We start from the raw sequence: 26,424 nt of genomic DNA, 5'->3' as shown, positions 1-26,424 counted from the left end.
CTTCTGCAATATTAATATAAACAAAAAAAAATAACTAATAAGATTCTAATTAATTCAAACTATAATAAAAATAAAAAGCGAAATAATTAATTTAGTTCTTTAGCTATACCTTACCTACGAATTTTTTGAATAAAGTTGGAAATTCATTCTCCTGCAATATTAATACAAACACAAAAAATAATAATAAATTAATACAAAATATAAGAAAAATAAAAAATGAAACAATTAGTTTACCTTTCTATGTAGAATTTAGGTGCTATTTTTTTGAATAAAATTGAAAATTAGGGTGAATATAATAGTTTTATATATGAAAAATTCTATTAACAAATTCTCTCAAAATTTTATGAATGAAAGAAAAATAAAAAATATGGTACATAAATACGGAGTATATATAGTAATGATGAAAGGAAAGTTAAAAGTTTATTTCATTAAATAATGGTTAAATAAATAACAAAAATTATGAGAGGAGATCAATGGTTTACCATTCTTTTTTCTTTCTTTTTTTGTGTTTATACCTTATATATTTTAAATTTTTTTACCTTATATTTTAAAATTTTCTTAAATTGGTAATCCATTTCACTTTTTTTTTTACCATGTCACATTAAAAGCTGCCACATCACAACTAAACTTGCCATGTCACATTTCTTAGGTTAGCCTTTTAATAAAATTTTATAGACATAAACTATTATAGGTATTATAAGTTTTATAGTCATTATACAACCATAAATTCCAATATTTTAATTTTATTTTTAATTTATTTTGTGGTATTATTTAATTAGATAATTGATTGCCGAGAAACTCAAGAGGTAAATTAAATAGGAAAAAATGTTAATGAAAATTATGGGTGTTAACTGTTAAGTAATATAAAGAGTTTTAATCAATTTATTAACATATTATATTATAAAAATTAATTAAATAGGAAAAACTTTTAATTAATTTGGTGGGTGTTAAGTATTATGAAGAGTTTTAATCAATTTATTACCATGTTTAATTAAAAAAAATGAATTAAATAGGAAAAAATGTTAATAAAAATGGTAGGTGTTAAGTAATATGAAGAGTTTTAATTAATTTATTAACATGTTTAATTACAAAAAAATTAATTAAAATTTAAATTTTAATTATAAATTATAAATTTTATTAACATGTTTTATCACAAAAAATTCAATTAAAATGTCAATATTAATTATAAATTATGAATGTTTGCGTGACTTTTTTTATCCTACGTGGCATTGTCTACATGGACTTAATTGATTATTTTAGGGTAGCTTTTTAATAATATTTTATAGATAAAAAAAATAGAGAAGATTTTGAATATGACGATAACATAATCAAAGAAATCGTAACCATGAATTTACCAAATTAAACCAATCGTTTGTTACGAGTTTTTGCAACTTCCAATTAAGACAGTTTTCATTATGTTGGCCGATGAGCTAAACAATGACGACGTAAACAATGATCAAGATAGTAACGATGTTGAATAAGTACGCCTGCGTTGAAATTACGTTTGAAATAAGTTACGTAAAATTTTTTAAAAAAATGACGATATAATACATGTCGAAACCTAGGCTTGGATGTGTACTATTCACGTCTGGTCCTAACATAACAAACTTAACCTTCACTTTTTATTGATTAAACCATCCTAAGTCGACAATAAACGACACTTACCGGTTACACCTAGATCTGAGAAATGGGTAAAACGGGCGGGTTGGTTTAGGTTTACAAGAACTTATATCGGATCGGGTCATTTCGTGCTGAAATATTGTAGACAATTTGATGTAATTTGTCGACGATATTTAGTAATCCCCTATCTACTAGAAGAATAGGTGTATTATCAATTTTTGAACTAACTAAAAGTTCAAAAAACCTCCATTATCATGTCATGAATCATAACAGATGTTTTTAATAGTAGTTGCCGCTTATTTGAAAGTTATTTGTGATGTTTCTCATATAGAAGGGTGATACAACATTAATAAGTCAAGATAAAGGTCACAGACGGTCGTTTGATAGTGATAAAGTTAATGAAGAGTTAAACAAAGTTATGATGGAAAAATAAGTAAGAAGTTTAGAGATACAATGTAGAATTAAAAAAAAGGTTACAACATAGAAACCGAAAAAGTCAGGATAAGCCGTAGAATATCCCAAAACAAAAAAGTAAAGTAGACAAAAACAAAAAATCACAGATTCACGATTCTTCTTCACTACCCAGAATCATCATCGTCATCAGGATGAGAACTTTCCCAAAATTTGTAAGTATGTTTCTACAAATCAATTTCTGTAAACCCTCCATTTTACAATATCCTTTTTATAATCATAATTCATAGTCAAACCACGAAGTCATGCTCATGTGAACTTAGATTTATTAATAATTCATAATATTGCTCTTAGATACATACAAACTCGAAAACTTTGTTTGTAAGCTCATAAATTTTTTTACAGAGCTCGTAAAGTTTCTTACACTACTCGAAAAAAAATTCGCGCAAGCTCGGCATATATCTTCAAAAGCTCGAAAACGGAGAGAAAGAAATGGAGAGAATCCTAATTGTTTGGTCACCTCTATGATGTTTCGCCAAGGCTCTACTCTATAAATTCTTCCGCTAGTTTATTCATTTGTCACAAGTAAATAAGTAATCCGTAATCTCCCAAAAAATAGTCTCTTGAGCGAGTGATGATGAATATACGATCTAAATTTTAAAAAAGTAGAAAATAAAGGAAGTGTAAACATCTCACTGGAACGGAGGGAGTAAAAAAGTGAGGTAAAATAATGAAAGCTCAGCTGCTCTTTTCTCATCTCGAAAGTCAGAGAACAGTGGCGGACCCAAATCTGCCACAACTGCGCTGAAGTCATCACAGCTTTCAGAATGCACCAGCCGGGAATCGAACCCGGGTCTGTACCGTGGCAGGGTACTAATAATCAATACTATATATTAATTCCAGAAACCAAGGGACTTCAATGTAATTAAAGAAAATTATACAAATTAATTATACTATATAGTTTTAAATCGATAGCACCGTGTGATGGACCTGATAAAGGGACCTCAATGTAAATATTATATAGTTTTGGTTAAAAGTATAATATAAAGATGTCTTGATGAAGAATATTTATGGAAATTATATTAAATTAAAGTAATTAAATTTAGAAAACACAATAATATAGTGATTTTCCTTAAAATTAACATGCTCCACTTATGTAATTAATTAGTATCATCATAGAATTATACATTAAATTAAATGTAGTAAAAATAATAGTAGCAGCAACGAGATTAATAAAATTAACGGTATTAATGTGGGAGCAGTGACAGTTATAATAATGACAGTGGGAGTAGTGAAAGTAACTACGAATGTAGTGAAAATAATAGGGGTAACAATGAGAAAAAGTATGAACAATTAAATAACCAATCGACTCAAGGAAATATTTTATTTATTGAAATATAGGCCGGATAAAATTAACGGGAATAATGAATTTAACAAAAAAAAAAATAGAGGAATTGGTAAAAGAAACAATAGTAACCACGGGAGTAGTGAACGTAATGATATTAAGAAAGAATGTCGTGAAAGTAATAATATTAATAGCGGGGTAGTGAACATGTCTCATAATTTGAAAATAAATTTTACATTTCATTATAATTACAATTACAAGATATGACGTAGAAAAATACTCGTATATTACTAATAGTAAACGTTGAGTTAGACAACTCCAACATACTCCCTCTTATTCACCATTTTCTTCCCCTTTTCTTTTTGCACAAGAAATAAGAAATTGAATTTGGACCACATAAAACACACTACCCTACATGCTATTGAATTTGGCGGACCACACTAATCAACCTACAAAAAAAATAGGGAAGAAAACGTGAATAATCCGTAAAAGGAAATAAGGAAGAAAATGGTGAATAGGAGAGATTAGTTTATTTCATTAAAAATAATTAAAATTTAACGGTAAATAGAGGTAGCCCGGGCGAAGCCGGGCACCAAACCTAGTAATAATAATAATAATAACTAGTCTTTGTTTAGCCTTTTAGCTGCTTCACCCACGAATATCATCTTCTCCTGAAACCATTTCACAAAACACAGCGACATTTTTTTTAAGAATAGATCAATTCATTAATAAAACGCTACACGACACGTAACAGTCATAACTCATAATCCCCTGTTGCTACCTTCCTTCAAAACAATCTTAATAAGAAGAACAACAAGCTGTCATTTCACTACGAGAATCTTGATCTCCACGAGCTACTCCGGCTACAAAAATCATTGCTTCGTAATCTAGTGATTGTCTGTAAGCGCTTACAAGTGATTGGGTATACACCTACTCGGAAGGATGGCATTCGCGAGAAAATCCCATTTAGACAAACAGTCAGATTACATACAGCATACGGAAAAATACTTACGTTTTCTGAAAGTTTTCTCCATGAGGTTGACGCCCACTTCCTCGCCTGATTTAATTTGAAAACAAATTAGCGAATACAAGAAACAAGAATAAAACATGGCGGATTTTTATCGTCAAGGTAACATGACACTACTAACCATGGCATATTTCAAGCTAGGTCTCTGGTTCCTGATTTGCTCCCTGCAAGTTTCGAATAAGAAGCTTAACATTAAATGTTACAAAACAAAACAGAGAAAACGTCTCTTAAGTCCTGTCAGTGTGTCACGTACAATAAAATGTGGAAGCCATGGATACGAAGTTTGCTGGACTCGTTGTACCTGACAAAATTAACACTGTGGTGAGTAATCAGTATGACGACAAGCGTTACTGATCGTAACTACGAAAATAAAACCTACCCCTGAATTACATCAGTGTTACTGGTTTGAACTGGTGTGCTTAGTCCCTTGAAAAGATCAAGTCCCTCCTTTCCCTTACTCGACTTCTTTTCTTCAAATATCTCGCTGCTAACTTCCCTCTCTTCAATCAACAAATATTGAAGCTCTTAGCAAATTGTATAATGTATACAGAATACGAGATAAGAAAATATAACACACAAAAGACTACCAGGTTTATAGCCTTCACTCGGAAGAAAAGGATTAGCAATAAGAAAACTTATAATACATTCACCCAAAAGACTACTCGATTTATAGCCTTAACTCCGACACAAATCCAATTAAATCACGTCTCATCGTAAAAGTTCAGGACTTTCTCGAGAAAATAATGCTTAAGGTAAGAATTCAATAGAAAACTAATGCTTAGATGGTATGCCAATAAGAACCAGGTTTACGCCACACATCAGTAGTGTAGTCCGTGCTCAATCCGTTCTCACCAATTACTCGAAAAGTTATAAAGTAGAGTAACCCTGCAACACCTTGAACACCCAATTTCACGACCGATACAGGCCCCACAGGAGGACTATCCTGTTAAACCAAAAACAAGAATATTGTTATAAGTTATAAGATTAAGGACGAGCAACAAGACGAATAATGTAACGAATATTGTACCATCTTGTCTTTATGTGAATCCTCGGCCATATCGTTAACAATACGTTGAGCCTTGATCCAGTACCAACTATTGCGGCTAGCCTTAACTATTCGCCCGCAGCTCTGTCTCGGATTCACCCTGCTCATTTAAAAAAACACAAAATTAATTGAACATAAAACAAGCGCTTTTATACTTTAGCAATGTTGAATAAGATCTCACACGGTCGAGTAAACAAATGAGTGACGCACCCAGATACTCTAACAATTCTTGAATTTGTCATGCAAGTTAATTAACAACCATGATTAGTGCAACGAATATACACTAATTAGATTTACACTTACAGTAAACCCGTTTTACACCAGATTGATTAATATAAAAACCTTAATAAAATCCACAATTTACTGAACCGCCAATAATGAATTCAAAAACCCTACTGAAAATACAACTATGCATTGTTGTGATCAAATACCTAATTCTTGCCATATATTGTGCTCCGTCCCAAGGTAAACAAATGACCGATACGAAAATAATAGAAGTTTGAAACTGTGATCGTTTTCGTTTGGGTAGAGAGACTAGTGGCTATCGGAATATATATAGATTTTGCGTAGCTCAAAAAATCTACAAATTGCAATGTTATCAAATGGGCCACGACTTTGTTTGGGCCCAAATAAGATGTAGCCATGTAAGGTGGAAAATCCTAAGGCCTTCTTATTGACATCTTGTCGAGACGATTTTAATCAATTAAATGTGGATTTAGGTCGGATATGACTTATGAGTCAACACGAATAGATTTTAAGACTGATATCATTCGGGTTAACGGATATAAAACGGGTTAGTGGATTGTACTATTAGCATTCTTTGAAACATATTACTCTTGTTTGCCTCCTTGGTGAGTCGAGTTAATATGATTTGTTGACTAGTGGCGTAAGGAGTGTGACTGTACTTAGAGCTGGCAAATCTGACCCATTCTGAGAGGCCCGAAAATATTGCGACCCGAAACCCACCCAACCCGACCCCTAACCTAACACGACCCGATTATCAGTGACCCGAACCCGACCCGATTAAATTGATGATCAAATAATAATTAAGCTTAATTTTGATCAAAATGAAAGTGATTTTTTGTTTAGCTTGATACATTTGACTTAATAATCCCCTATTTACTAAATGAATAGGCGAAACTCCAACTTTTTCCGCCTAAAACATATTTCCTAAAATAGTGCTTGATATTTTTAGCATATACTATATGTGTGGACGTGATAAGTTATAAATGGATATAATCTTTTGTAACTTATTGATAACTGTTGTGAAATATAGAGTATGAAGAATTAGAGAGAGAAACTCAAGAGAAAGTAAGGGAGACAAAACTGTATACTTATTCCATTAGGAAAGGTATATATATACAATACAATGGGAGAAGGTTTCTATAAGACAATATATTATAGAGTATTCTAAGATATGGACATCCATATAATAATATTTCATAACACTCCCCCTTGGATGTCCATTACTGAAGAAAATGTCTCGTTAAAAACCTTACTAGAAAAACCTCATGGGAAAAACGCTAGAAAGGAAAAAAGTACAATAATCTTCAAACACGCATAATAATAGCTGCCTCGTTAAAACCTTTCTGTGGAAAACCCAGTGGGACAAAACCATAGATAAGGAAAAAGAGTACAGCACGTGTTTACTCCCCCTGATGATTACATAACTGATGTATCTTAAAAATGATCCATGCTTTGACATTGCTTCTTGATGATCGTTGAAGTAGTACCCATTGTGGTTGATAAACTTGAATCTTAACTCAATAGAAATTCATGACCGCTTCGATATCATATTTCTTTAAGATTTCACAGTCTGGATATAATCATTTCATTATCTCTTGGATCTTCATTTCAATTGATACTTCTGCAATGGTGATATAGTTGCTCCTCAACAAACGACATAACATTATATGTCTAAAACAATTTGTCATCTCAATCAATAATGATGATCATGACTATAGCGTAATAATGCGCTTATAGTCCTACCTCGTTAAAAACCTTGCTAGGAAAAACCCGTTGGGACAAAAAACCTAGTCGAAGGGAAAAAGAGTGTAGCCACCATTCCTTAATCCGTGTCTTAAGAAAAATCAATCCAATAATTATTGAATAAATCATTTAATACCTTTGAACAATTTTCTTTGCTAAACCACATATGTATGGATTGACATTCTCATTGTAGACTTTGACTACATTTAATCGTCATGGTACTTCTGGACCATAAACTAATTTCATATGTTTAGCAAAAGCTCATTCAATGTAAATTCAAATATGCTCAAACTTTCAAGTTGAGACAATAATTTTTCAAATAAACTCTATAGGAGTTTTGATGTTCCGTTTTGGAACTAATCACGATATCTTTCAACCGTGTAGTAGAGGTTTATATATCATGAGTTTTCAATAACTCAATTGATCAACCATTAACAATTGATGATCATGTATAAGAGGCTCCTACAGGGAGCTATCCTCATAGGAGTAAAATATATTTCTCCTTTCCATCATTATCCATTCAAAATTATATATTATTAAATTATTAAATATGTGCATGCATATGATATGAAACTAAGTTCTAAATAACATATTCTAATAACAATGCAATAATAATGTATATATTAAAACTAAGATGCAATGATGAACTTACTCTCTATATGCACATGATGATGATTACTCTCTATATGCACATGATGATGACTCAAAATGCAAACTGATCAGTTTTCTTTCCAACACTACTACAAATTTAGGCAACTACAACGCCCCTTTAACAACGAATATTCATGAAAATCACAATAAACGTTGTAGAATGCATGGCGCGAATTTTACTAAAATAAATTACAACGGGTATGGTTATAAAAACCGTTGTTATTAGTTTTAACAACGGGTCACACATTAACAACCGTTGTTAATAATTTGGCGCAAAATTGGCGCAAAGTTAGTGAAAAGTAATAACAACGGTTATTTTTGAAACCCGTTGTTAAACCTTATTTAACAACGGGTGTTTTCTACAACCGTTGTTAAAACATATTTCACAACGGTTGTTGTTTAATAACCGTTGTCAATACCTTCCATACTATAAACCACACAAACACAAGTCTCTGCTGACCACAAAACACAAACCTTAATACACAAACACAAACCCAAAGAAGACCAAACACAAACACAAAACACACACTTTCTCATCGTCTCTTTCTCTCTTTCTCATCGTCGCTTTATCTTCTCGCCGTCACTGTTGATTTCATCGTCTCTTTACGTACGTTCTGTAATTATCAGGTTTGTTTCATCGTCATTATTTTATTGTTCTAATTATTTCATTTCAATGTATGTGTTTTTATCGACCATTAGGTTCCGTTAAGCATCTGCTAATTATTACATTTCCATGTATGTGTTTTTATCGACCATTAATTAGGTTCCGTTAAGCATCTGCTAATTATTTCATTTCCATGTATGTGTTTCTAATTATTTCATTTCCATCTTCTTTGGCGTCCTTCAGTACGGATCGAGCATGTTTTAGCAGTTAGGGTTTGGAGAATATATTGAGATAATGGAAATGCATGTTAGTTGAGATAATGCAATGTATTTATACTAATGTGTGGGTTGAGTTGTTTTTTAATTAATATATATGTTAGGAAGTTGTGCCATATATGTTAGGAAGTTGTGCCATAATCAGATCTTGATGATGACTGATAGATCTATGGAGTTGAAAAAATGGAAGCAAATCAAACAAGCATAACTCAACACTTTCAAAATGATCATTTCATTTAATTTTAAACCAAATACATTACAGCAATTATCAAAAATCAAAAGATGTATAATAAGCCGGAACAACCCCGGTTAAGCGTAAAAAACGCTTCTCAACCTGCCACCAATCACGTCACTCTGGTATACCGCTAACTTCCGGGTCATTGGCTTCATATTTTGCAATAACAGATTGAATATATGCAAGGACACGACTTGCATGTGGAGATAAGGTTGGAAGAGTACAACTCAACATATCTCTGGTGCAGCCAAGTTCATGAGTATCGGCCGACGAGGGTATGAAGAAGATGATGATGATGATGAGGCTTTGTTGACAAGCCGGATTGCTTCACGCCTCTTAATCCAATAATTCCGTTGATGTTCAAGGGATGCTTTGATTAATGGGTGTTGATCGGCGGGAAGCCCGGCGAGAACCTTCCCATCATCTTCAATCGTTTGTGTAAGCCATTTTTCGTTGTTGATAAAATTAGGGTTCGTTGCCATGTTGTTTCAATTAATGAATGTTAGTAAAGGATGCTTTAATATGTTAGTAAAGGATGCTTTAATATTTATAGCTAGTAATATTTAATTTATTTTTTTTTTATTTTTTAAGAACAAACAACAACGGTTATTTATAAATAACCCGTTGTTATAACTTTCCCCCCAAAATTGAGTCACACTTTCCACAACGGGTTTTTATACTTAAAACCGTTGTTAATATTTTTAACAACGGTTTCCTTAAAAAAACCAACCGTTGTTAAAACCTTTTACAACGGACGCTTTAACAACGTCCGCTTTTTTATATAACAACGGTTTTTGACCGTTGTTATAGGTTGTATCTGTAGTAGTGCAATTTTCATAATTTGGATTGACTTCAGGTCAATAACTGGACTTCTAGTCCATGAGCTCATTTATAATCATTGATTATATGTCGACAATCAAAATGGACTTATATACGATCCCTATCATCGAGTCCACAAAATATCGCGCGCAAATGTATGTAGGTTCCAATAAATATATCGATATAATTTCATCATCGCTAGATGATATCAGTACTGTTTAATGATATCTGAATCTGAATATGTATGTGGTACCATTATATTCATTTAAGCCATCTATTATCCTTCAGATATCGTGTCACTTCAGGGACACTTCAAATATAGCAATTATATGTCATACCAACTACTTAAACTTGCTATTTCACATTCATTGGAACCGTCAATTCATATTGACTTTTATTATAATACACTTCAAATGTATATACTTGTGTTAATCTGGTAAAACATATGGTTATATCAAATTCAAAAACCTCTACTCAATGAATTTAACGTATAACCTTTTGAACTTTTGGTTCAGTATGAGATCAATTTTGTTTTTACCAGCTTTAACTCACTTTTCTCCCCCTAAGGTGGTAAAAACTATAACCAATGTATAGTCTAAATATTTATCATAACCACCTTAGATCTCAATTTCTCATATCATCGATGAGAATTTATATGGGCATCTTTGTACAATAACAAAATATTTCTGGAAGAAATGTATAATGCAGTTGGATTTTAATGTGCTGATTCACAATGCCCAGTTTAAGAGATCAACGATTTTATATAAAAATCTGAATGTGATTTTTAATCACGGGAACCACTCAGAAAAATCATTATTGTAGATATAGTGTCAATCCATACACGAACATTTAAGTTCTTTATTGAATATCGAGTAGTTTAGATCTCCAACATCTTATATATACTCAATCGCAGTGTAGTGTCTTGCCTTTAATAAAATTTCTACACGAGAAAATTTCAGCACTTACCTTTTCTTGAAGATAAACTCAAGGTTTATCAAAACGGGTATAGTAAGAACCCGGATGGCTTTAATTTGTCACATCTGAATAATTTCATGTCAACTTTCTTAGTTTGCCCACAATTTATGACAATATTTTATAAGCACTTGGCTGTCTATAGATAATTTAATTTATCACATGCCACTTTCTAGTTGACAATTCATCATGCTAAACTTATGGTTAGCAATGTCATATCACGTGCAAATTTGTAGTTGACTATAATTATAGTGCTAAACTTCCAGTTAGCAACATTTCATCATATGAACTCAAATTAATTCTTTTGTAGTCAGCCAGATAAAAAATAGATGTGACATAAGACGCTAACTGGTGTCTCATTTATATTGGCAAGACTATGGCAATATTCCTTCAGAGATTATAATACATTGCTCTTTCTTGTAGTATGAACACAAATCATACATCAAAATTCCTTCGAGGAATACAAATAATCATAACTAAACTGATTATTTGAATAATCTCTGTTCAACCCAATTAATGATTCATCCGTCCCTTCAGGGGAGGTGGTGAATTTCAACGAATTCCGGTGATCATTCTCTTCATAATATTAAATAATTTGATCACATATCACTGGGATTATTTTCATATTTATCATCGTATTAGCCACACCGCTAACCGTGGATATAATAATCCTCAAAATATACACATTGATCTTGTCAATGTTTAAGTCCACGCACTTAATAACTTCAAGTGGTATAATATTCATCCAACCAAATGTAAGTATCATCGTATTCAATTCGGAGAATATTGACTATTTACCAATCAGATGGAATCCACATTTTTCAAATAACTCATTACTTTGTCAATCAACTGAGTGATTAATATCAATTTAAATAATTGTGAATTCCTTTATCACGCTATATTATCTACCTGACAATAATATTTGCGTTTAAGGGAGACCTTTTTCTTCCCTTACATCTTTATGTGAGTTATAATCACCCACATAATTCATTTGTAAATACTATGGACTTCAAGCCATAGTGTGAATGCCAATATCTCCACCCGAGAATTTTTTTATTGAACTCTTGCATATACGAGTCTTACGAGGATTTCTATGAGATATTCAGTTTCATGAGATATTTTCATTTCTTTCAATGAACGAATTTGGCCCAATAAGGCCACATCATTAAGCTCAATTAAGCCTCCTTTATTTGGCTCATTAAATGCCACATTATTAGGCCCAATTAATGCCGCGATATTAGGCTTATCATAACGCCATATTCTCGATCTCTGCTACAGAGAGAGTCTTTATGAGATGTCACATTCACTTCAAGGAATGGATCAAATTTCATATCTCATTATACTGTTCAACTTTAGGTGAACAAGAATCAATTAGCAAATAAATTTGCCTTTCATAAAAACCGCTTTAAACTCAACAACGGTTCATATTCTCATAGACGTGGACTTCTGGCCACTTCCACTTATACAATATGAATATATTGTACTAATGAGACGATGTTAAATTATTACACACCTTTAAAACTTTGAACTTCAGACCAAAGTTATAATATGGACATATTTGCTCATCTTTATAATATAAAACCTTTTGAAATTTCAAGTCCAAAATTATATGATATGTCCTTTATTCAAAATTTGTTGAACAAGTTCTCTCATAAAATAGTACTCTATACTCATCATATGTGAAAACACTTGAAACATACGTATAAATGTTTTAATGTCAAAAAAAAAAATCGTAGCTCATCATCAGAATTTTACGGTCACGGTTCTGATTAAGTTAGAGTTTGCAAATAATTAAGACTACATACAATGCTCACGCAAACAACTTAAAAACTTTGTCACAATATATAATTCACAAGCCAATAAATTATCATCACAAATTCACAATACCCTAAAAGTTTGTCATCCAGAAATTAAGTTCAATCATTGATACTACAGAACATGTTTATAGTCAAAGATTAAAGGTAACAAATATTTTATAACGATATTCAACCTTAGAAATTAAGAATTAACACATCAATTATATTGGCTAATGACACATGCTACACAAATTCGAGTCTTTTGTGATTTTGGCTTTCTCGCACGTTTCTTCACAATAAGCTAATAAGGTCACACATAAAACAAACCCAACAAACCAAACGCTATGATTAACAAAGAGGGTATTCATTAGACCAATTACTCCGTAATAAACAATGGTTATAGCATTATCCTTATTATTAACCGTAATAGATATAGATATAGATATTACTAACAAGTCAAGACTTTATCTCAATTTATAAAACACAACTCAATTGACTAGGACTCCGGTAAATTTAAAGCAAACGAAAGTGGCCGGACTACAAGTTACTTCATGAATATAATAAGTACGAGATAATTATTTCATAAAGAGATAGATTTCCTATACCAAACAAAAAGAGATTAACACAAACAATGTTATTGCATGTTATTATTGACGTACCTTCTGTTTAGCTACACAAACAATTCAGTAGATAAATCACAGCAAGTCAAACGTAAATGATAAAGATGGATACGAAGACTTACAAATTTAATGCGGGGTAGAATTTATCAATTATGGAGTAAAGAAAATAAGTAAGACCCAATAATTCTTTTGCAATTAAATCCAAAAGTCCTTGATCAGCGTAATAAAAGAATAAGATCTAAATATTTATTTTCATTCGCCCAATCGGTTAGATTCGTGCTGATAACGTGTTGTGAAATATAGAGTATGAAGAATTAGAGAGAGAAACTCAAGAGAAAGTAAGGGAGATAAAACTGTATACTTATTCCATTAGGAAAGGTATATATATACAATACAATGGGAGAAGGTTTCTATAAGACAATATATTATAGAGTATTCTAAGATATGGACATCCATATAATAATATTTCATAACAATAACAATTTATTGACTTTTTATGATAAGAAGTTGCGGCTAAAAAATATGGTATTAGTAAATATTTGATCAAATTCATTGACTTTTTATAATAAAAATTTGCAGCTTAAAAATGATATGTTATTAGTAAATATTTTTAAATTAACATCATTAATTTCTTCGTAAAAAAAAAAAAAATACTCATTTTCTTACTTCTACAATTTAAAATTGTATTTATTTCTCTAATCAAAATACATTAAGGAGAAACATGAAAATTAAGTGAATTGTCAATTTAAATTCTATAAATAATACACAAAAAAGTATAAAACTCTATAAATACCGTGCATATATTGCATATGGTCTATATTAGTAACTCTAAATATCGCGCATTCATTGCACGAGATCTAAATTAGTGAAGTAATTAAACCAAATAATAGGTTAAAAACTAAATTTAATAGTCAAAAATTGTAGTAATGCAATTAAGTAATCGGAGCCGATAATGACCCGACGCAAACCCAACCCGACCTGATACATCATTTGACCCGAAATGGCATGTGATGCAGGAGCTAGGGGTTCACTCAACTACACAGAAAACCACCAAGAACCAGTTCTGATCCGTCAAGAGAATTGACCTGAATCCTTAAGGCAACTGTCCAACCAAGGTCTCCAACTTATTTTTCGTCCATGATGAGGTCCTAAGCTACAAAAAAGTCCAGGAGAAGTTTTCTAAATAAAGTTCAGAAGGTCCTCTAATCAGCCTCACAAATATGGGTACTTGTCAAGGGGTTAGCTGAAATGAGCATACAATGTTAATGCTAAAACTCTTTGCTTTTGTATGAATTTACTCCAGGTTAAATAAGGATGTTGAGAGGTTCATAGTAGTCCCTTTCAAGCCAGGAAACAAGCATCTTAGAAGCCAAGCACAAACCACAAGGAGCCTGAATTGCCTAGCTATTTCAAGAAAAGAAACAAAAGTACTTTATGCTGTTTTTTCTGATGTTGTTTCAGCCTGTGTGTATCAGTCTTGTATCCGTCCTCATTAGGAGACTTTTGTGATATTTTCAACCACTTTTGTAAGGCCTTTTGAGCCCTTAGATGTTAGCTTAAATCAAGGGGAGGGATCAGAATTGTAAGCTCTATATAAAGAGCTTTTTGTCCATTGTAAAAACCAGACTTGAATGAATGAAAACCCTAAGAGTTTCAACTCTTTAACCTGTTAACTTGTGCTCTGCTTAGTTAACATCCCTCAACAGCTTGTGCTTTGCTTAGTTGTTGGCTCAAGTTCAGTTGAATCCCTTGTGCTTTGCTTAGGTAATTGAACTAGACTTGAGATTCACTGCTCTTAAAGTTTTCTGTGCTTTGCTTGAGACTTTAAGTTCAGAGTTTATCTTGTTTCCATTGTTAAATTTTCTGTGAGTTCCACACAAACAACATTGACCCCTAGGTTGGTGTATCAACCCGACTCGACCCAAAAGGGTATGTTGATCCGATATGACCCGAACCCGATATAACCGACCCGACTTACCCGATTATCACCTCTAACTGTACCCCTTTATGTTAATTTTTGTACCATTTATTATTGATTGTACGTGACTCAAAATATCTTTTATGACCTTCATGGGTAAAAGTCTAAAAATTGACATACCAAAACTATGCCAAATCGAATACATTGTTCATAGACGTCTCCAATTTGAGTTCGAGTCATACTTGATATTCCATCCTAAAATGGCTTAACAGAACTAATGGGAAATAAACGGAGTAAGTAATAACTAGTCTTTGTTTAGTCTTTGAGCTGCTTCAGACATGAATACCATCTTCTCCTGAAACCATTTCACAAAACTCATCAACATTTCTTAACATAAGCTTATAATCCCCTGTTGCCACCTTCCTTCAAAACAATCTTAACAAAAAGAACGACATACGGTTTCACTACGAGAATTTTGACCTCAACGAGCTACTCCGACAACTAAAATCATTGCTTAATAGGTCATTAAGATCGTCACAGCAAAACAAACTCATGATGCCAAACATAAGTAAGTCTCAATTCGACATATACAATCAAATTAAAAATAAAACTTACATTTTCTGATAGTTTTCTCCATTTGGTTGACGCACACTTCTTCGCCTGATTAAATGTGAAAAAACATTAACAAATAAATATAGCAGATTTGATCATCAAGGTAACAACATTACTAACCATGGCATATTTCAAGCTAGGTTTCTGGCTCCTAATTTGCTCCCTGCAAGTTTACAGTAAATGTAAGTAACTCCGCAAAAACAGAGAAAACTCTCCTATAGCACATCTATTAAGTCGTGTCACGTACAATAAAATGTAGAAGCCATGGATACGAAATTTGCTGGACTCGCTCCTGACACAGTTAACATCAGTGTTACTCATCTGAACTGTTGCGCATAGTCCCTCCTTTTCCTTACTCGAGTTACCGTTATCAGAAATCTTGAAATCTTTAACTTCCCTCTCTTCAATCCAAAAAATGTATACAGGATACGAGATCAGAAAACATACACACACAAAAGACAACCAACACTTCATCGCAACTATGCTAATCTAACCTGAGCCCTTAACTTTTGCAAAGGAGCGGATTTCAATACCCATAGAACCAGGTTTACGCCACACTTGAGTAGTGTAATCCGTGCTCAATCCATTTTCACCAATTGCTCGAAAAGTTATAAAATAGATTGCCCCTGCATAAGCTTGAACACTCAATTTCAAGACGGGTACGGGCCCCACAGGAGGGCTATCCTGTTAAGCCAAAAACATGATCCAAAGTATAAGTTCAGACAATTTCCGCTTACACATTTTAAGGACGAACAAGAAGATTTATCGTCATACCATCTTGTCTCTATGTGAATCCTCAGCCATTTCATTAACAATACGTTGCGCCTCAATCCAGTAACCATCATTGGGAACAGCGTTCCAAATTCCCCCGCAACTCTGTCTCGCAGTCCTCCTACTCGTTTTAAAAGAGACTAAATAATTGCACATAAAAAGTATTTTTTAAATTTTATCAGTCTAGGGTTCATACTTTAACAATGTTGAATAAATCCTAAAAAAAATGAATGACGCACCCAAATAATTAAGTAAAAATAACTACGAAATTACATGAATTATGCAATGACAACAATGATGATTCATACAACGAATATTCATGGATTCGATTAACACTTGCTGTAAAACCGTTTTACACAAGATTGATTAATGTAAAAACCTTAATAAAATCGATAACTTACTGAACTGCCAATAATGAATTCAATAACCCTAATGAAAATACAACCATGCATTGTTGTGATCAAATACCTGTGTCTTGCCATATATTATGCGGAAACTCGCTTCGTCCCAAGGTAAACAAATGACTGAGCCGAAAATAATAATAGTAGAAGTTTGGAATATATATTGGACGTTTGAAACTGATCATTTTCTTTTGGGTACAGCGAGTAGAGACTATATATATAGATTTTGCCGTAACTCAAAAAATCTACAAATTGCAATTTTATCAAATGGGCCACAACTTTTTTTGGGCCCAAATAAAAGATGTAGCCATGTAAGGTGGAAAATCTTACCTAGGCCTTATTGACATATTGTCGAGGCAATTTTAATCGATTAAATGTGGATTTAGGTCGGATATGACTATATGAGTCGGCTTGAATAGATTTTAGGATTGATAACATTTGGGTTAACGGATTTAAAACGGGTTGGTGGATTGTACTATTAAGAATTTTTGAAACATATTACTCATATTTGTCTTCTTGGTGAGCCGAGTTAATATGATTTGTTGACTAGTGGCGCGAGGAGTTTGGCTTGCAGCTTGCTTGCCGGTGTTAAGAGAAGTTGGCCCGTGACATAATGTTCAATACTAGAAATGTAATACATATACAATAAAATTTCCAAAACTTTCGATCTAATTTCAATATAGTTACATTCTCGTGTATTTAACTCGAGAATTCTGATTAAACTAAAACAATTCGCACTATTTTCCCCCCAAGTACTCGAATAGGTCGACTGTCGACGTACTTGTTTGTAAGTAGATAAGGATGGGTCAGAAAAAATCAATAAAAAGATGTATAGTACTAGAAAAAGAAACTTCATATGTTGAGGAACTGAATGTTTTAAAGCCCACCATACTTCAATTTCTTCTTGTTGTCTTTCTCAATTATCACCCTTATCACCTGCCTTGCCCTCTAGTTCAGGGACCACCTGAGATTATATCAATATCATACATTATAAATACACTTTATTGTATTAATTAGGTAATTAATGTATAAGTACAATATAATAATAAAAAAAATTAACAAAAATAAAAGCCAACATGTTTTTGATCACTTATGCATATGATTTATAATGTTTTATGTTTATCATATTGTGAGACCGTTTTATTTTAAAGAATGTTCGATGTATCAGCCATTATATATGTCTTTCACAAGACAAGTAAAAGATAAATTGATTTTATATTTTTGTGAGACGAAGATAAAAAATAATGTATTTGCCTATCATTTTTATGAGATCTATATATAAAGCAAGGAAGACATACTATTATACTAATGTAATACATTCATTGGTTAGTAGTTAAAAGTGCATGTATAATATACTTTAATACTTTAATGTATAATAATAATAATAATAATTGTCATTTTGATGACTAAATGTAGTGATAGGATGGTTGTTGCCAACCAACTTTAAGTAGATAATATTTTCTAACTAATTGTTATCTACACTAGTTCTCAATTCAATGGGTCACAACTCACAATGTCACATATGCCCCGTTTGAAGTTTTCATACGAAAATGATTGAAAAAAGACATTATATATTATCTAAAGAGCTAGGTGTACAAATTCCTATGTGTTTTGAGAATTTGATTGAAAGTTTTTATTGAATAACTAGATTTCAAGCCAGAGTATTAATCGGATCATATCCAATTAATGGCGTTAAATTATTTATTATGATAGTAGTTGATTCAAAATGCAAGCCCATTAAAATCACATTTATGAGTTATTTAATCAACACTATCTTAAATAAGAATTTGTGATCGCCTTATTTGTATTATTATCAAATCCACACCATCTTGAACTCTAACCCATATTTGGAGTTTGACAATTTCAATTAACCACCCGTTATCGACTTATTACGGATCCTTAAAAGGGTCCGAGCTACAAACGACTAACTCAATCCATACCCTTAAATAATCTAAATTTGGGTCTATATTCACGTAATTTGCATTCATTTATCCGATTCAGATCTCTTTTGCCAAGTCTAAATAAATTCAATTCCGATTCGATAATGAAAAGAAATTCTACCTGATCATGCGTTACTTTGTAAGGATGAAAACGACGTAGTCTTTGCCTTTGTGTGCTACGAGTTGTTGTTACTGCACCTAATACACGCATGGCAGCTGCAAAGTGCAAATTGAAACATAATTGTAAGCATTTTGCACAATAAAAATGTTTTTTTTTCCAAGTGTTACAGTATATATTAAAGTTTACGTAATCAATCATTTAGCTCAAAATATCTTCCAATTTATAAATTTATAATAATGTGTATTCTACAGATATTTCTGATTTCCTACTCTTCACCGTTCTTAATTTACAGCTAGTCTTGCTTATGACGAGCTAATTCCGTCACAAGCTTGTGACCTCTCACAAAAAGGGAGAGGGGATAAGGTGGGGCACCCCCATGTGCTTCCCCACTCACTTCTCATGGGTCATTTGTGAGAAAAAACGGTATCCGTCACAAGGTTGTAACGGATATTGCCGTCACAAATGAAAATTTGTGCTTAATTTATTACTCACTTCTTCGGGATCATTTGTTTATTACCTTATTTTATTCTGGACAGTGTCGGAGCCAGGATTTGAACTTAGGGAGGCGAAAAATTTTAGTTTTAGGGGGGACGAACGACTAATTCCATAAGGTATACTCGAAATTTTATTGAAAAAATTAACTAAAAACTTTGAAAATTTAATCCGCCGGGGGCGACCGCCTCTGCCAGCCCCCTAGCTCCACCACTTATTCTGGGTGGAATATCTTAATCAAAGATAAACAAATATTAGAACGGATTATTCAATCGAATCATATAAAGTGCAAAACCAAAAACAAATCATGTTAAGAATTCATCAAATCAACCAAAAAATAGAAAATTTGGGTGTCTCAATATAACACCTTTTACTACGTAATAATGCAAACCCATTTGTAATAGAAAAAAGCATACACCAAATCACCAAAAATTGCACCTCTACAAATAATTTCACGATCTAACTAATTCCAAGTGGCAGAGTCAGGATTTAAAGTAATAGAACCGAACAGGTCAACAATAGTACAATTACAATACGTAAATCGTTCCTTTATCGATTCATCAATCCTCTTAGCTCCCTAATTCCGTCACTGCTTATCCTCGACTACAAAAATTCATATACATATAACCAAAATTGACAATATCAAAAGAAATTACCTTTAGTAACGGATTTCCTTGACCCCAAATCAAGGGTAGACTCAGCCATATCAGGAACAAATCGATCAAGACGGGTATTATTAATACCCGTCTTGATATTATTACTAGATTTACTATAAACATAGTTTTTCTGAAACATAGTTTTAACAAAACTTTCTTCCATTAAACTCAAAAAATTTGAATGACTTTGGTTGGTCCATTCCCTTTCTTTACTACAAATATTTTCCATTTTAATTTAGAAAATATTATATGGGTTTATTTGATCTAATTAAATTAAAATTACTAGAAAATTTTGGATTTTTTTTTTTTTTTTTATTGTTGAATTATAAGTGGGGAAAATATCGTTGTATGCTATGGGTTTTATATATACATGTCACGTAGATATTTGGATATTTTTATTTAAAAAATCTTTGATCTTTTTGGGGCACTTTTTTTTTTATTCTTTTTTAAGAGGTGAGGATGTGGAATCAAAGAACAAGATGCGAAATGATGGACGTTTTGTGTACTCGCCAACAACCTTATGTATGTTGAATTGGTTATGCATGTGGTTTGGTTAATATCCGGATATTTTGTAGTTGGAGAAACTAGAAGGTATGAGGTGATGTAAATATCTAAAATACATTATTCGACATTATATTATAATCAGTTTTTTTACGTAGTTGCTCATTCATGGACGATATTTACTCTTCCATGTACTTTTTTTCATTTTTTTCCCCTCCCCTACCCTTCTTACTCAAAACAGGAAAAAAAAGAAAAGAAAGACATACTCCCTTTCTCTCTTCCTCTCAAGATTACCAAATTCAAACTAAATTAGTCAATCATGAATCTTCCGTTCATATTAATCAACTACTAATTCAAAATTCATTAATATTATGTATCAAATTTCTATATGAATAAAGAGATGTAATTAAGTTAGGATTATAAAAATTAGGGTTATGGAGAAATGGAGGCTGGGTGGTAGGGGATGGGTTAAATGTCGGGTTGTGATGGTCGGCGTTCAGGGAGGCGAGGGAGAGGGGCGGCGGATGGTCGCACGACATGGGTGTAGGTGAAGTCTAGACGGGTCGTCGTTGGTGTGGGTTGGGTAAGATGGGCTCTTCTAGGCGTGTGGGGGAAGGGAGCGGTAGGTCTAGGCGGGTGTCAGGGGCGGTTTTGGGTGGCTGTCGAATCAGGGGGAGGGGCAGGTGCGTGGCGGTGGGGGCAGGGGTGGTGGTTAAGAGGTAGAGGGAGAAGATAAATGTGAGTAAAATGGAAGATGTGGGAGGGGTAAAATGGTCATTTCCGTCCATGAATGAGTAAAATCCGTCCATGAATGAGCACCACCCTTTTTTTAACGTGGGTCCGAAGCCTGTGTGAATGAATAATAGATCTCACAATCACAACATTGAAGTTGATATTGTACATACGTATACACATTATTAAATTGCATTATCGAAGTGTAGGCATCAACATTTGCATGGAGAATGAGGTTACATTATTATTAGAGTGTAATTCTAATAAATGCACCAAAAAAAAAAGTGTAATTCTAATAATATGTTATAATTTTCTTTAATTTCAGCGGTAAAATTGATATTTTATCAATTTTTCTTACCGCGTTCCAAAATTGAAATTAAGTCGATAAAATTAAGGTAGGGAAGTATAATTTTGAGAAATAGTTCTCGAGAATAAATGTGAATGTTTATGTATATATTACCGTACAATGTACTCCGTATTTCATAGAGAACTGCAACAAATAAATCCTATTAAAACAAAAATTAAACTCCATATAAAATTAGTAAGTACTTTTTCCTCTTCAAATCCAATTACCATGTAGCTTTAAAATCTCGCTCACAATAAATAAATAAATAAGTGAAGGTTCTAAAATGTTTGAATTTGAAGGGATACGGAGTATAATTTATTTCACAAAATCTCATTGAAGACGGCGATATTCGTTACAAGCTTGTGACGGATACCGTTTACTCTCACAAAATACCCATGAGAATTAAGAGGTGAGTGGAGGAGCACATGGGGGTGCCCCACCTTATCCCCTCTCCCTTTTTGTGAGACATCTTCAACTTGTAACCGGATTAGTCCGTCGCAAGCAAGACGCTTTGAATTTATTTAGGAATGATTATCATAACGGTTTTTCTAATTTGTGTTTTAAGAGTAATTCATGGACTATACAACCAAATGTATATGTTGTACGGTGTAGAACCTGAGCTTTGTGTCAAAGTATCCGAGTTTTATATTAAAGAATATGAGCTTTATTAGAAAGTATTGAGTTCATTCATTTACACATTAAAAACATGAAATTTAAATTAGCTCAGAAAAAAATACACGTAAGCTCGAATTCTTATACTTGGTTGTACCATACTTATGGTACAACTGGATGTATAATCCTATTTGTGTTTTAAGAGCACACATTAATAAGCTTAATATGAAATGATTTACAAGATATTCTCATTAAAAATGTAAGTATAAATTTACTTTTATCATAATTAATAAAGATATCTATCTAATAACACTTTTTATATTAAACTTATTAATGTGTGTCATTAGGTCACACGTTAGAAAAACGAATATGATACAAATTATTCCCTTTGTCCCAGCCATTTGTGTACCTTTTCCATTTTTTGTGTCTCAATCAATTGTTTACCTTTCTATTTTGAAGGTACTTTTAATGAACAATTTGATTCACTTATCATCAAATAATTATTTATTTCCGCTTTCTTTATTATCTTTGTACCAAAATTAAACGTAAACAAAGGACCGACGTATGAAGTACATGCAAAGAACGCCTAGAGAAAAAGGGAAAAGCCAAAAGGCAAAAAGGGCTTGGAGAGTGGGGTCAAAAGAGAGTGAACAAGTAGACAAGTCATTCATTCCATACAGCTGAAAACGACGTCGTGTATACTATACTATACACGCTTTTAAAATATCTGAGCAACTTAGAAAATCTAAACCACTAGTAGATATTTTTTCCGTGGTCACCGAGACTGCGAGTCACCGTAAGAATCTACTCTGGATTTTTTGAACGACCATCAATATTTTAAGAATATCACGATTTAAAAAGAAGGTAAAAGGAAATATTATTAGTGGAAAAAAGATCTTCGGATTTTGGACTTTGATTATTGGACTTTTTCAACCAATATCATTCCTAGACTAGGTAAAATTGATCCGTATAATCTGATCTGACTTCTAAACTTACCCCAATTCGAATTGACACGAACTTATTCAAGTCAATCCGAATGTTTCTTATCGGAAATTGAATGTTATCTCCAAACAACTTGAAAGCACCTCACCCAACCCGATCTGAATTCTTGCAAACCCGAACAACTTGAACCCGAATTGACCGGACCCGACTAACCCGTTTACCAGGTCCGCCTTATTCTCCTTACAGATGGAAGTATAATTTATGAATTATTTATCGGCTTCCTTATAAATTTATGATCGTGATCAAATACAAATCAATTAGATTTTGGTTGATACACGATTCTCGCGTTTTAAGATTGAAATTCTTAAGATTCAGACGAATTGATCTATGCTTCTTGGATTGTTCTATGCCAGAATTTATTGTCTCAATTAATCAATTAAGAGGAGTCATCGAAAGAACAGAATTAAAATCACGATCAATTTCTTTTTCAAATCCTGCTACAACAGCACGAGTCCTTCTCATATCATCATTTTAAAAGTTAGGAGTACTTTTTCTTGTGTTATTATATGAAAAATAACATCCGCCTAGCAAATTAACCTTTAGATTCAATGACTTATAACTAGACCTGGCAAAATGGGTCAGACCCGAATGACCCGACTCGAAAAAGCTGACCCGAGACCCGAAAATGACCGAACTTGCTTTACCCGAAGCCCGAATCGACCCACCCGGCCCAGACGCCCGAACATTGTCTGACCCAATGTTGACCCGACCCGAGGTGACCCAACCCGAAAAGACCTGACTCATAATTGACCCGATCCCAAATGACTTGAAGTGACCTGAAACGATAGTGCTAAGTGCTTAGACATTAAATTTGCAAAATAGTACCGAAATGATCCAACCCAATCCGACCCGATCCGTACCCGACCCAATTGACCCGATTTGCCAGGTCTACAGTCATAACTAGAGGTGCCCGATGTGGTGGGCTACTCGGCTTAGCCCAACTCAGCATGCCACATCGACCCAAATTTCACAGCAAGCCCTGCCTTGCATAGCAACCAGGCCCAGTCCAGATCTCCACAAGGTTTGAGTCCTGCCACAATTTCGCAGTCCGGCCCAACTGAGCCCATACAAAAACCGAAACCGTTTTTTTTTTTTGGAAATAAAAAAGATGTCGGTCCAATTCAGCCCGACCTGTTTCACCCTTTCACAACACAGCCCACTTCTAACCGGACCGACCCGCACCATCCCATCCCATCCCGATGGCCACCTTTACGCACAATACGAAGGAATCACTCCGGCCATGGTGATCAAGTCTTGTCAACTAACTATAGGACTTCAATAATAACTTCACACCAAAATTTGTATCTTCGATTATTATTTTTCGTGTAAAACTGTTTTAGACAAAAACAAACTCACGCAAAACCACCTTATGAATTGCCCGGATCAGTCATTTAAAGATATTTGTAAATTGTACTTCAGCCTCAATCCTTATACCTAAAAAAAATAAACAAATAACCGCAACAAAAGTCGTACAAGTTATTCAATTCGCAAATTTCCAGGCTCCCTATTTTTGATAAAAATAATATCGATACACATACGGCAAATAACAATGTCACAATCATATTTAACAAGAAATATAAAAAGTGAAAATCTTGCATAAGAAACTGTATTAACCAAACTATATTAACCAACAAGCTTAATTAATTCATAAAAAATAATTAAGAATAATCTTTAACCCTAATAGAAAGATTAATAATACCATTACGACGAAATTGACGATCTTTTAACCTATAACTTAAAAGATGTAAACAATGTGGAGGCACATAATCATCAAAAATATCTTTCGTAGGAATTTTAGCTTCACCAATTAAATTATTGTCACAACAAACTTGTACAATAATTTCTTTCGCGTAACCAGAGATCTTGAGATCGAACTTCTCTTGCCATATAGGGTTACTTCCTCCGTCTTTGTTAATTGTAGTAGACAATGACGCTCCTTCTGTACCGGTGTTTGTATGAACGTACGCAATTGCGTTTTTCTTGATTGGACGGTCTTTTATACGTAAATCCTCGGCTGATATTACGTTGATTTCTAACGTACATTGTTGGAAAATTTGCGATGGCATTGTTGGATATCTAGAAAATTGAAAATGGTTTTTGGAAGGTTTTTTGTGGTGATTTTGTTCGTCAAGTTTTATTTTATAATAAAACAGATTTTTATTTTTCTCCGTGAAATCAGAGTGTGAGATTTGAATTGTGATTCAGGTATTATAGAACGTGTATAATATATATAGGTAAATAAATGAATGTTCGTGGAAGGAACGAGGAAAGTGAGAGGTAATTGTACGGAAGATGAATAGTTGTTAGTTGTTACCCATCTACTGTAGAAGACGTACGTTGTAATTACGGTGTAATTAAATAGGTGGATGATTTTTAAGTAATCCTACCAAGTTTAGAACTTGGAAAGTTGGGACTCTTAACAAAATTAGATAATTTCGTCGTTGCACGTAAAGAGCTACACGGATTGTGCATGTTGCATGTACGCGTGTATCGTTGTATCATGTGCGGATAGTGTGAATCATAATTATAGCTTAGTTGCAATATTATCAGTAAAGAATTTGTAAGCAAGCAGTGGTGGAGCGAGGAGGGGGTTAGCACGGGAGGTCGCCTTTATTGCCCGCAAGTCTCTTGAACGATTGTCTCATACAATTTATGTGAGAAACATAATTATGGATGTGAGATGGCAATCGGGTCAGTCGAATCGGCTTTGGGTTGGAGTAAGTCGGGTTGGGTTATATCTGGTTCAGGTCCTATCAGGCAGCATACCCTTTCGAGTTGAGTCTGGTTTGGGTCGGGTCATTTTAGGTCAAATGATGTGTCGGGTCGGGTTTGAATCGGTTTACTATCTGGTCTAGCGATTTATCGCATTACTTCAATTTTTTACTATTAAAATTAGTTTTTCGACCAATTA

At 33.2% G+C, this 26,424-nt stretch overlaps 4 protein-coding genes and 1 non-coding gene across 5 annotated transcripts; all 5 read right to left on the bottom strand.

The window, feature by feature from the left end:
- Positions 1-2,765: 2,765 nt before the first annotated feature.
- LOC141609952 (small nucleolar RNA snoR114) lies at positions 2,766-2,853 on the bottom strand. The gene has a single exon (XR_012527853.1). It is a non-coding gene; the product is annotated as a small nucleolar RNA snoR114 (small nucleolar RNA).
- A 795-nt stretch (positions 2,854-3,648) lies between these two features.
- LOC141609491 (uncharacterized) lies at positions 3,649-5,969 on the bottom strand. The gene is made up of 8 exons (XM_074428542.1): positions 5,880-5,969; positions 5,431-5,548; positions 5,256-5,346; positions 4,783-4,903; positions 4,657-4,704; positions 4,525-4,567; positions 4,389-4,433; positions 3,649-4,047 (listed from the first exon to the last, which is right to left on the bottom strand). The coding sequence occupies exons 1-8, from the start codon at positions 5,891-5,893 to the stop codon at positions 3,997-3,999; spliced, it is 531 nt and encodes a 176-aa protein (XP_074284643.1). The 5' UTR covers positions 5,894-5,969; the 3' UTR covers positions 3,649-3,996.
- A 9,497-nt stretch (positions 5,970-15,466) lies between these two features.
- LOC141609490 (uncharacterized) lies at positions 15,467-17,268 on the bottom strand. The gene is made up of 7 exons (XM_074428541.1): positions 17,179-17,268; positions 16,714-16,831; positions 16,434-16,623; positions 16,187-16,340; positions 16,060-16,102; positions 15,943-15,987; positions 15,467-15,682 (listed from the first exon to the last, which is right to left on the bottom strand). Exons 1-7 carry the CDS (start codon positions 17,190-17,192, stop codon positions 15,632-15,634), a joined length of 615 nt encoding a protein of 204 aa, XP_074284642.1. The 5' UTR covers positions 17,193-17,268; the 3' UTR covers positions 15,467-15,631.
- A 482-nt stretch (positions 17,269-17,750) lies between these two features.
- LOC141609489 (uncharacterized) lies at positions 17,751-20,651 on the bottom strand. Its single transcript, XM_074428540.1, has 3 exons — positions 20,321-20,651; positions 19,173-19,267; positions 17,751-18,075 (listed from the first exon to the last, which is right to left on the bottom strand). Exons 1-3 carry the CDS (start codon positions 20,547-20,549, stop codon positions 18,028-18,030), a joined length of 372 nt encoding a protein of 123 aa, XP_074284641.1. The 5' UTR covers positions 20,550-20,651; the 3' UTR covers positions 17,751-18,027.
- Positions 20,652-24,445: 3,794 nt separating this feature from the next.
- On the bottom strand, positions 24,446-25,579 carry LOC141608790 (BON1-associated protein 1-like). The gene is made up of 2 exons (XM_074428134.1): positions 25,213-25,579; positions 24,446-24,543 (listed from the first exon to the last, which is right to left on the bottom strand). Exons 1-2 carry the CDS (start codon positions 25,577-25,579, stop codon positions 24,446-24,448), a joined length of 465 nt encoding a protein of 154 aa, XP_074284235.1.
- Positions 25,580-26,424: the final 845 nt, after the last annotated feature.

This window comes from Silene latifolia, chromosome 10 (genome assembly GCF_048544455.1).
Source record: "Silene latifolia isolate original U9 population chromosome 10, ASM4854445v1, whole genome shotgun sequence".
Classification (NCBI taxonomy): Eukaryota; Viridiplantae; Streptophyta; class Magnoliopsida; order Caryophyllales; family Caryophyllaceae; genus Silene; species Silene latifolia.
Note: the sequence above shows the minus strand (reverse complement) of the source record. Positions and strands in the feature narration are given on the sequence as shown.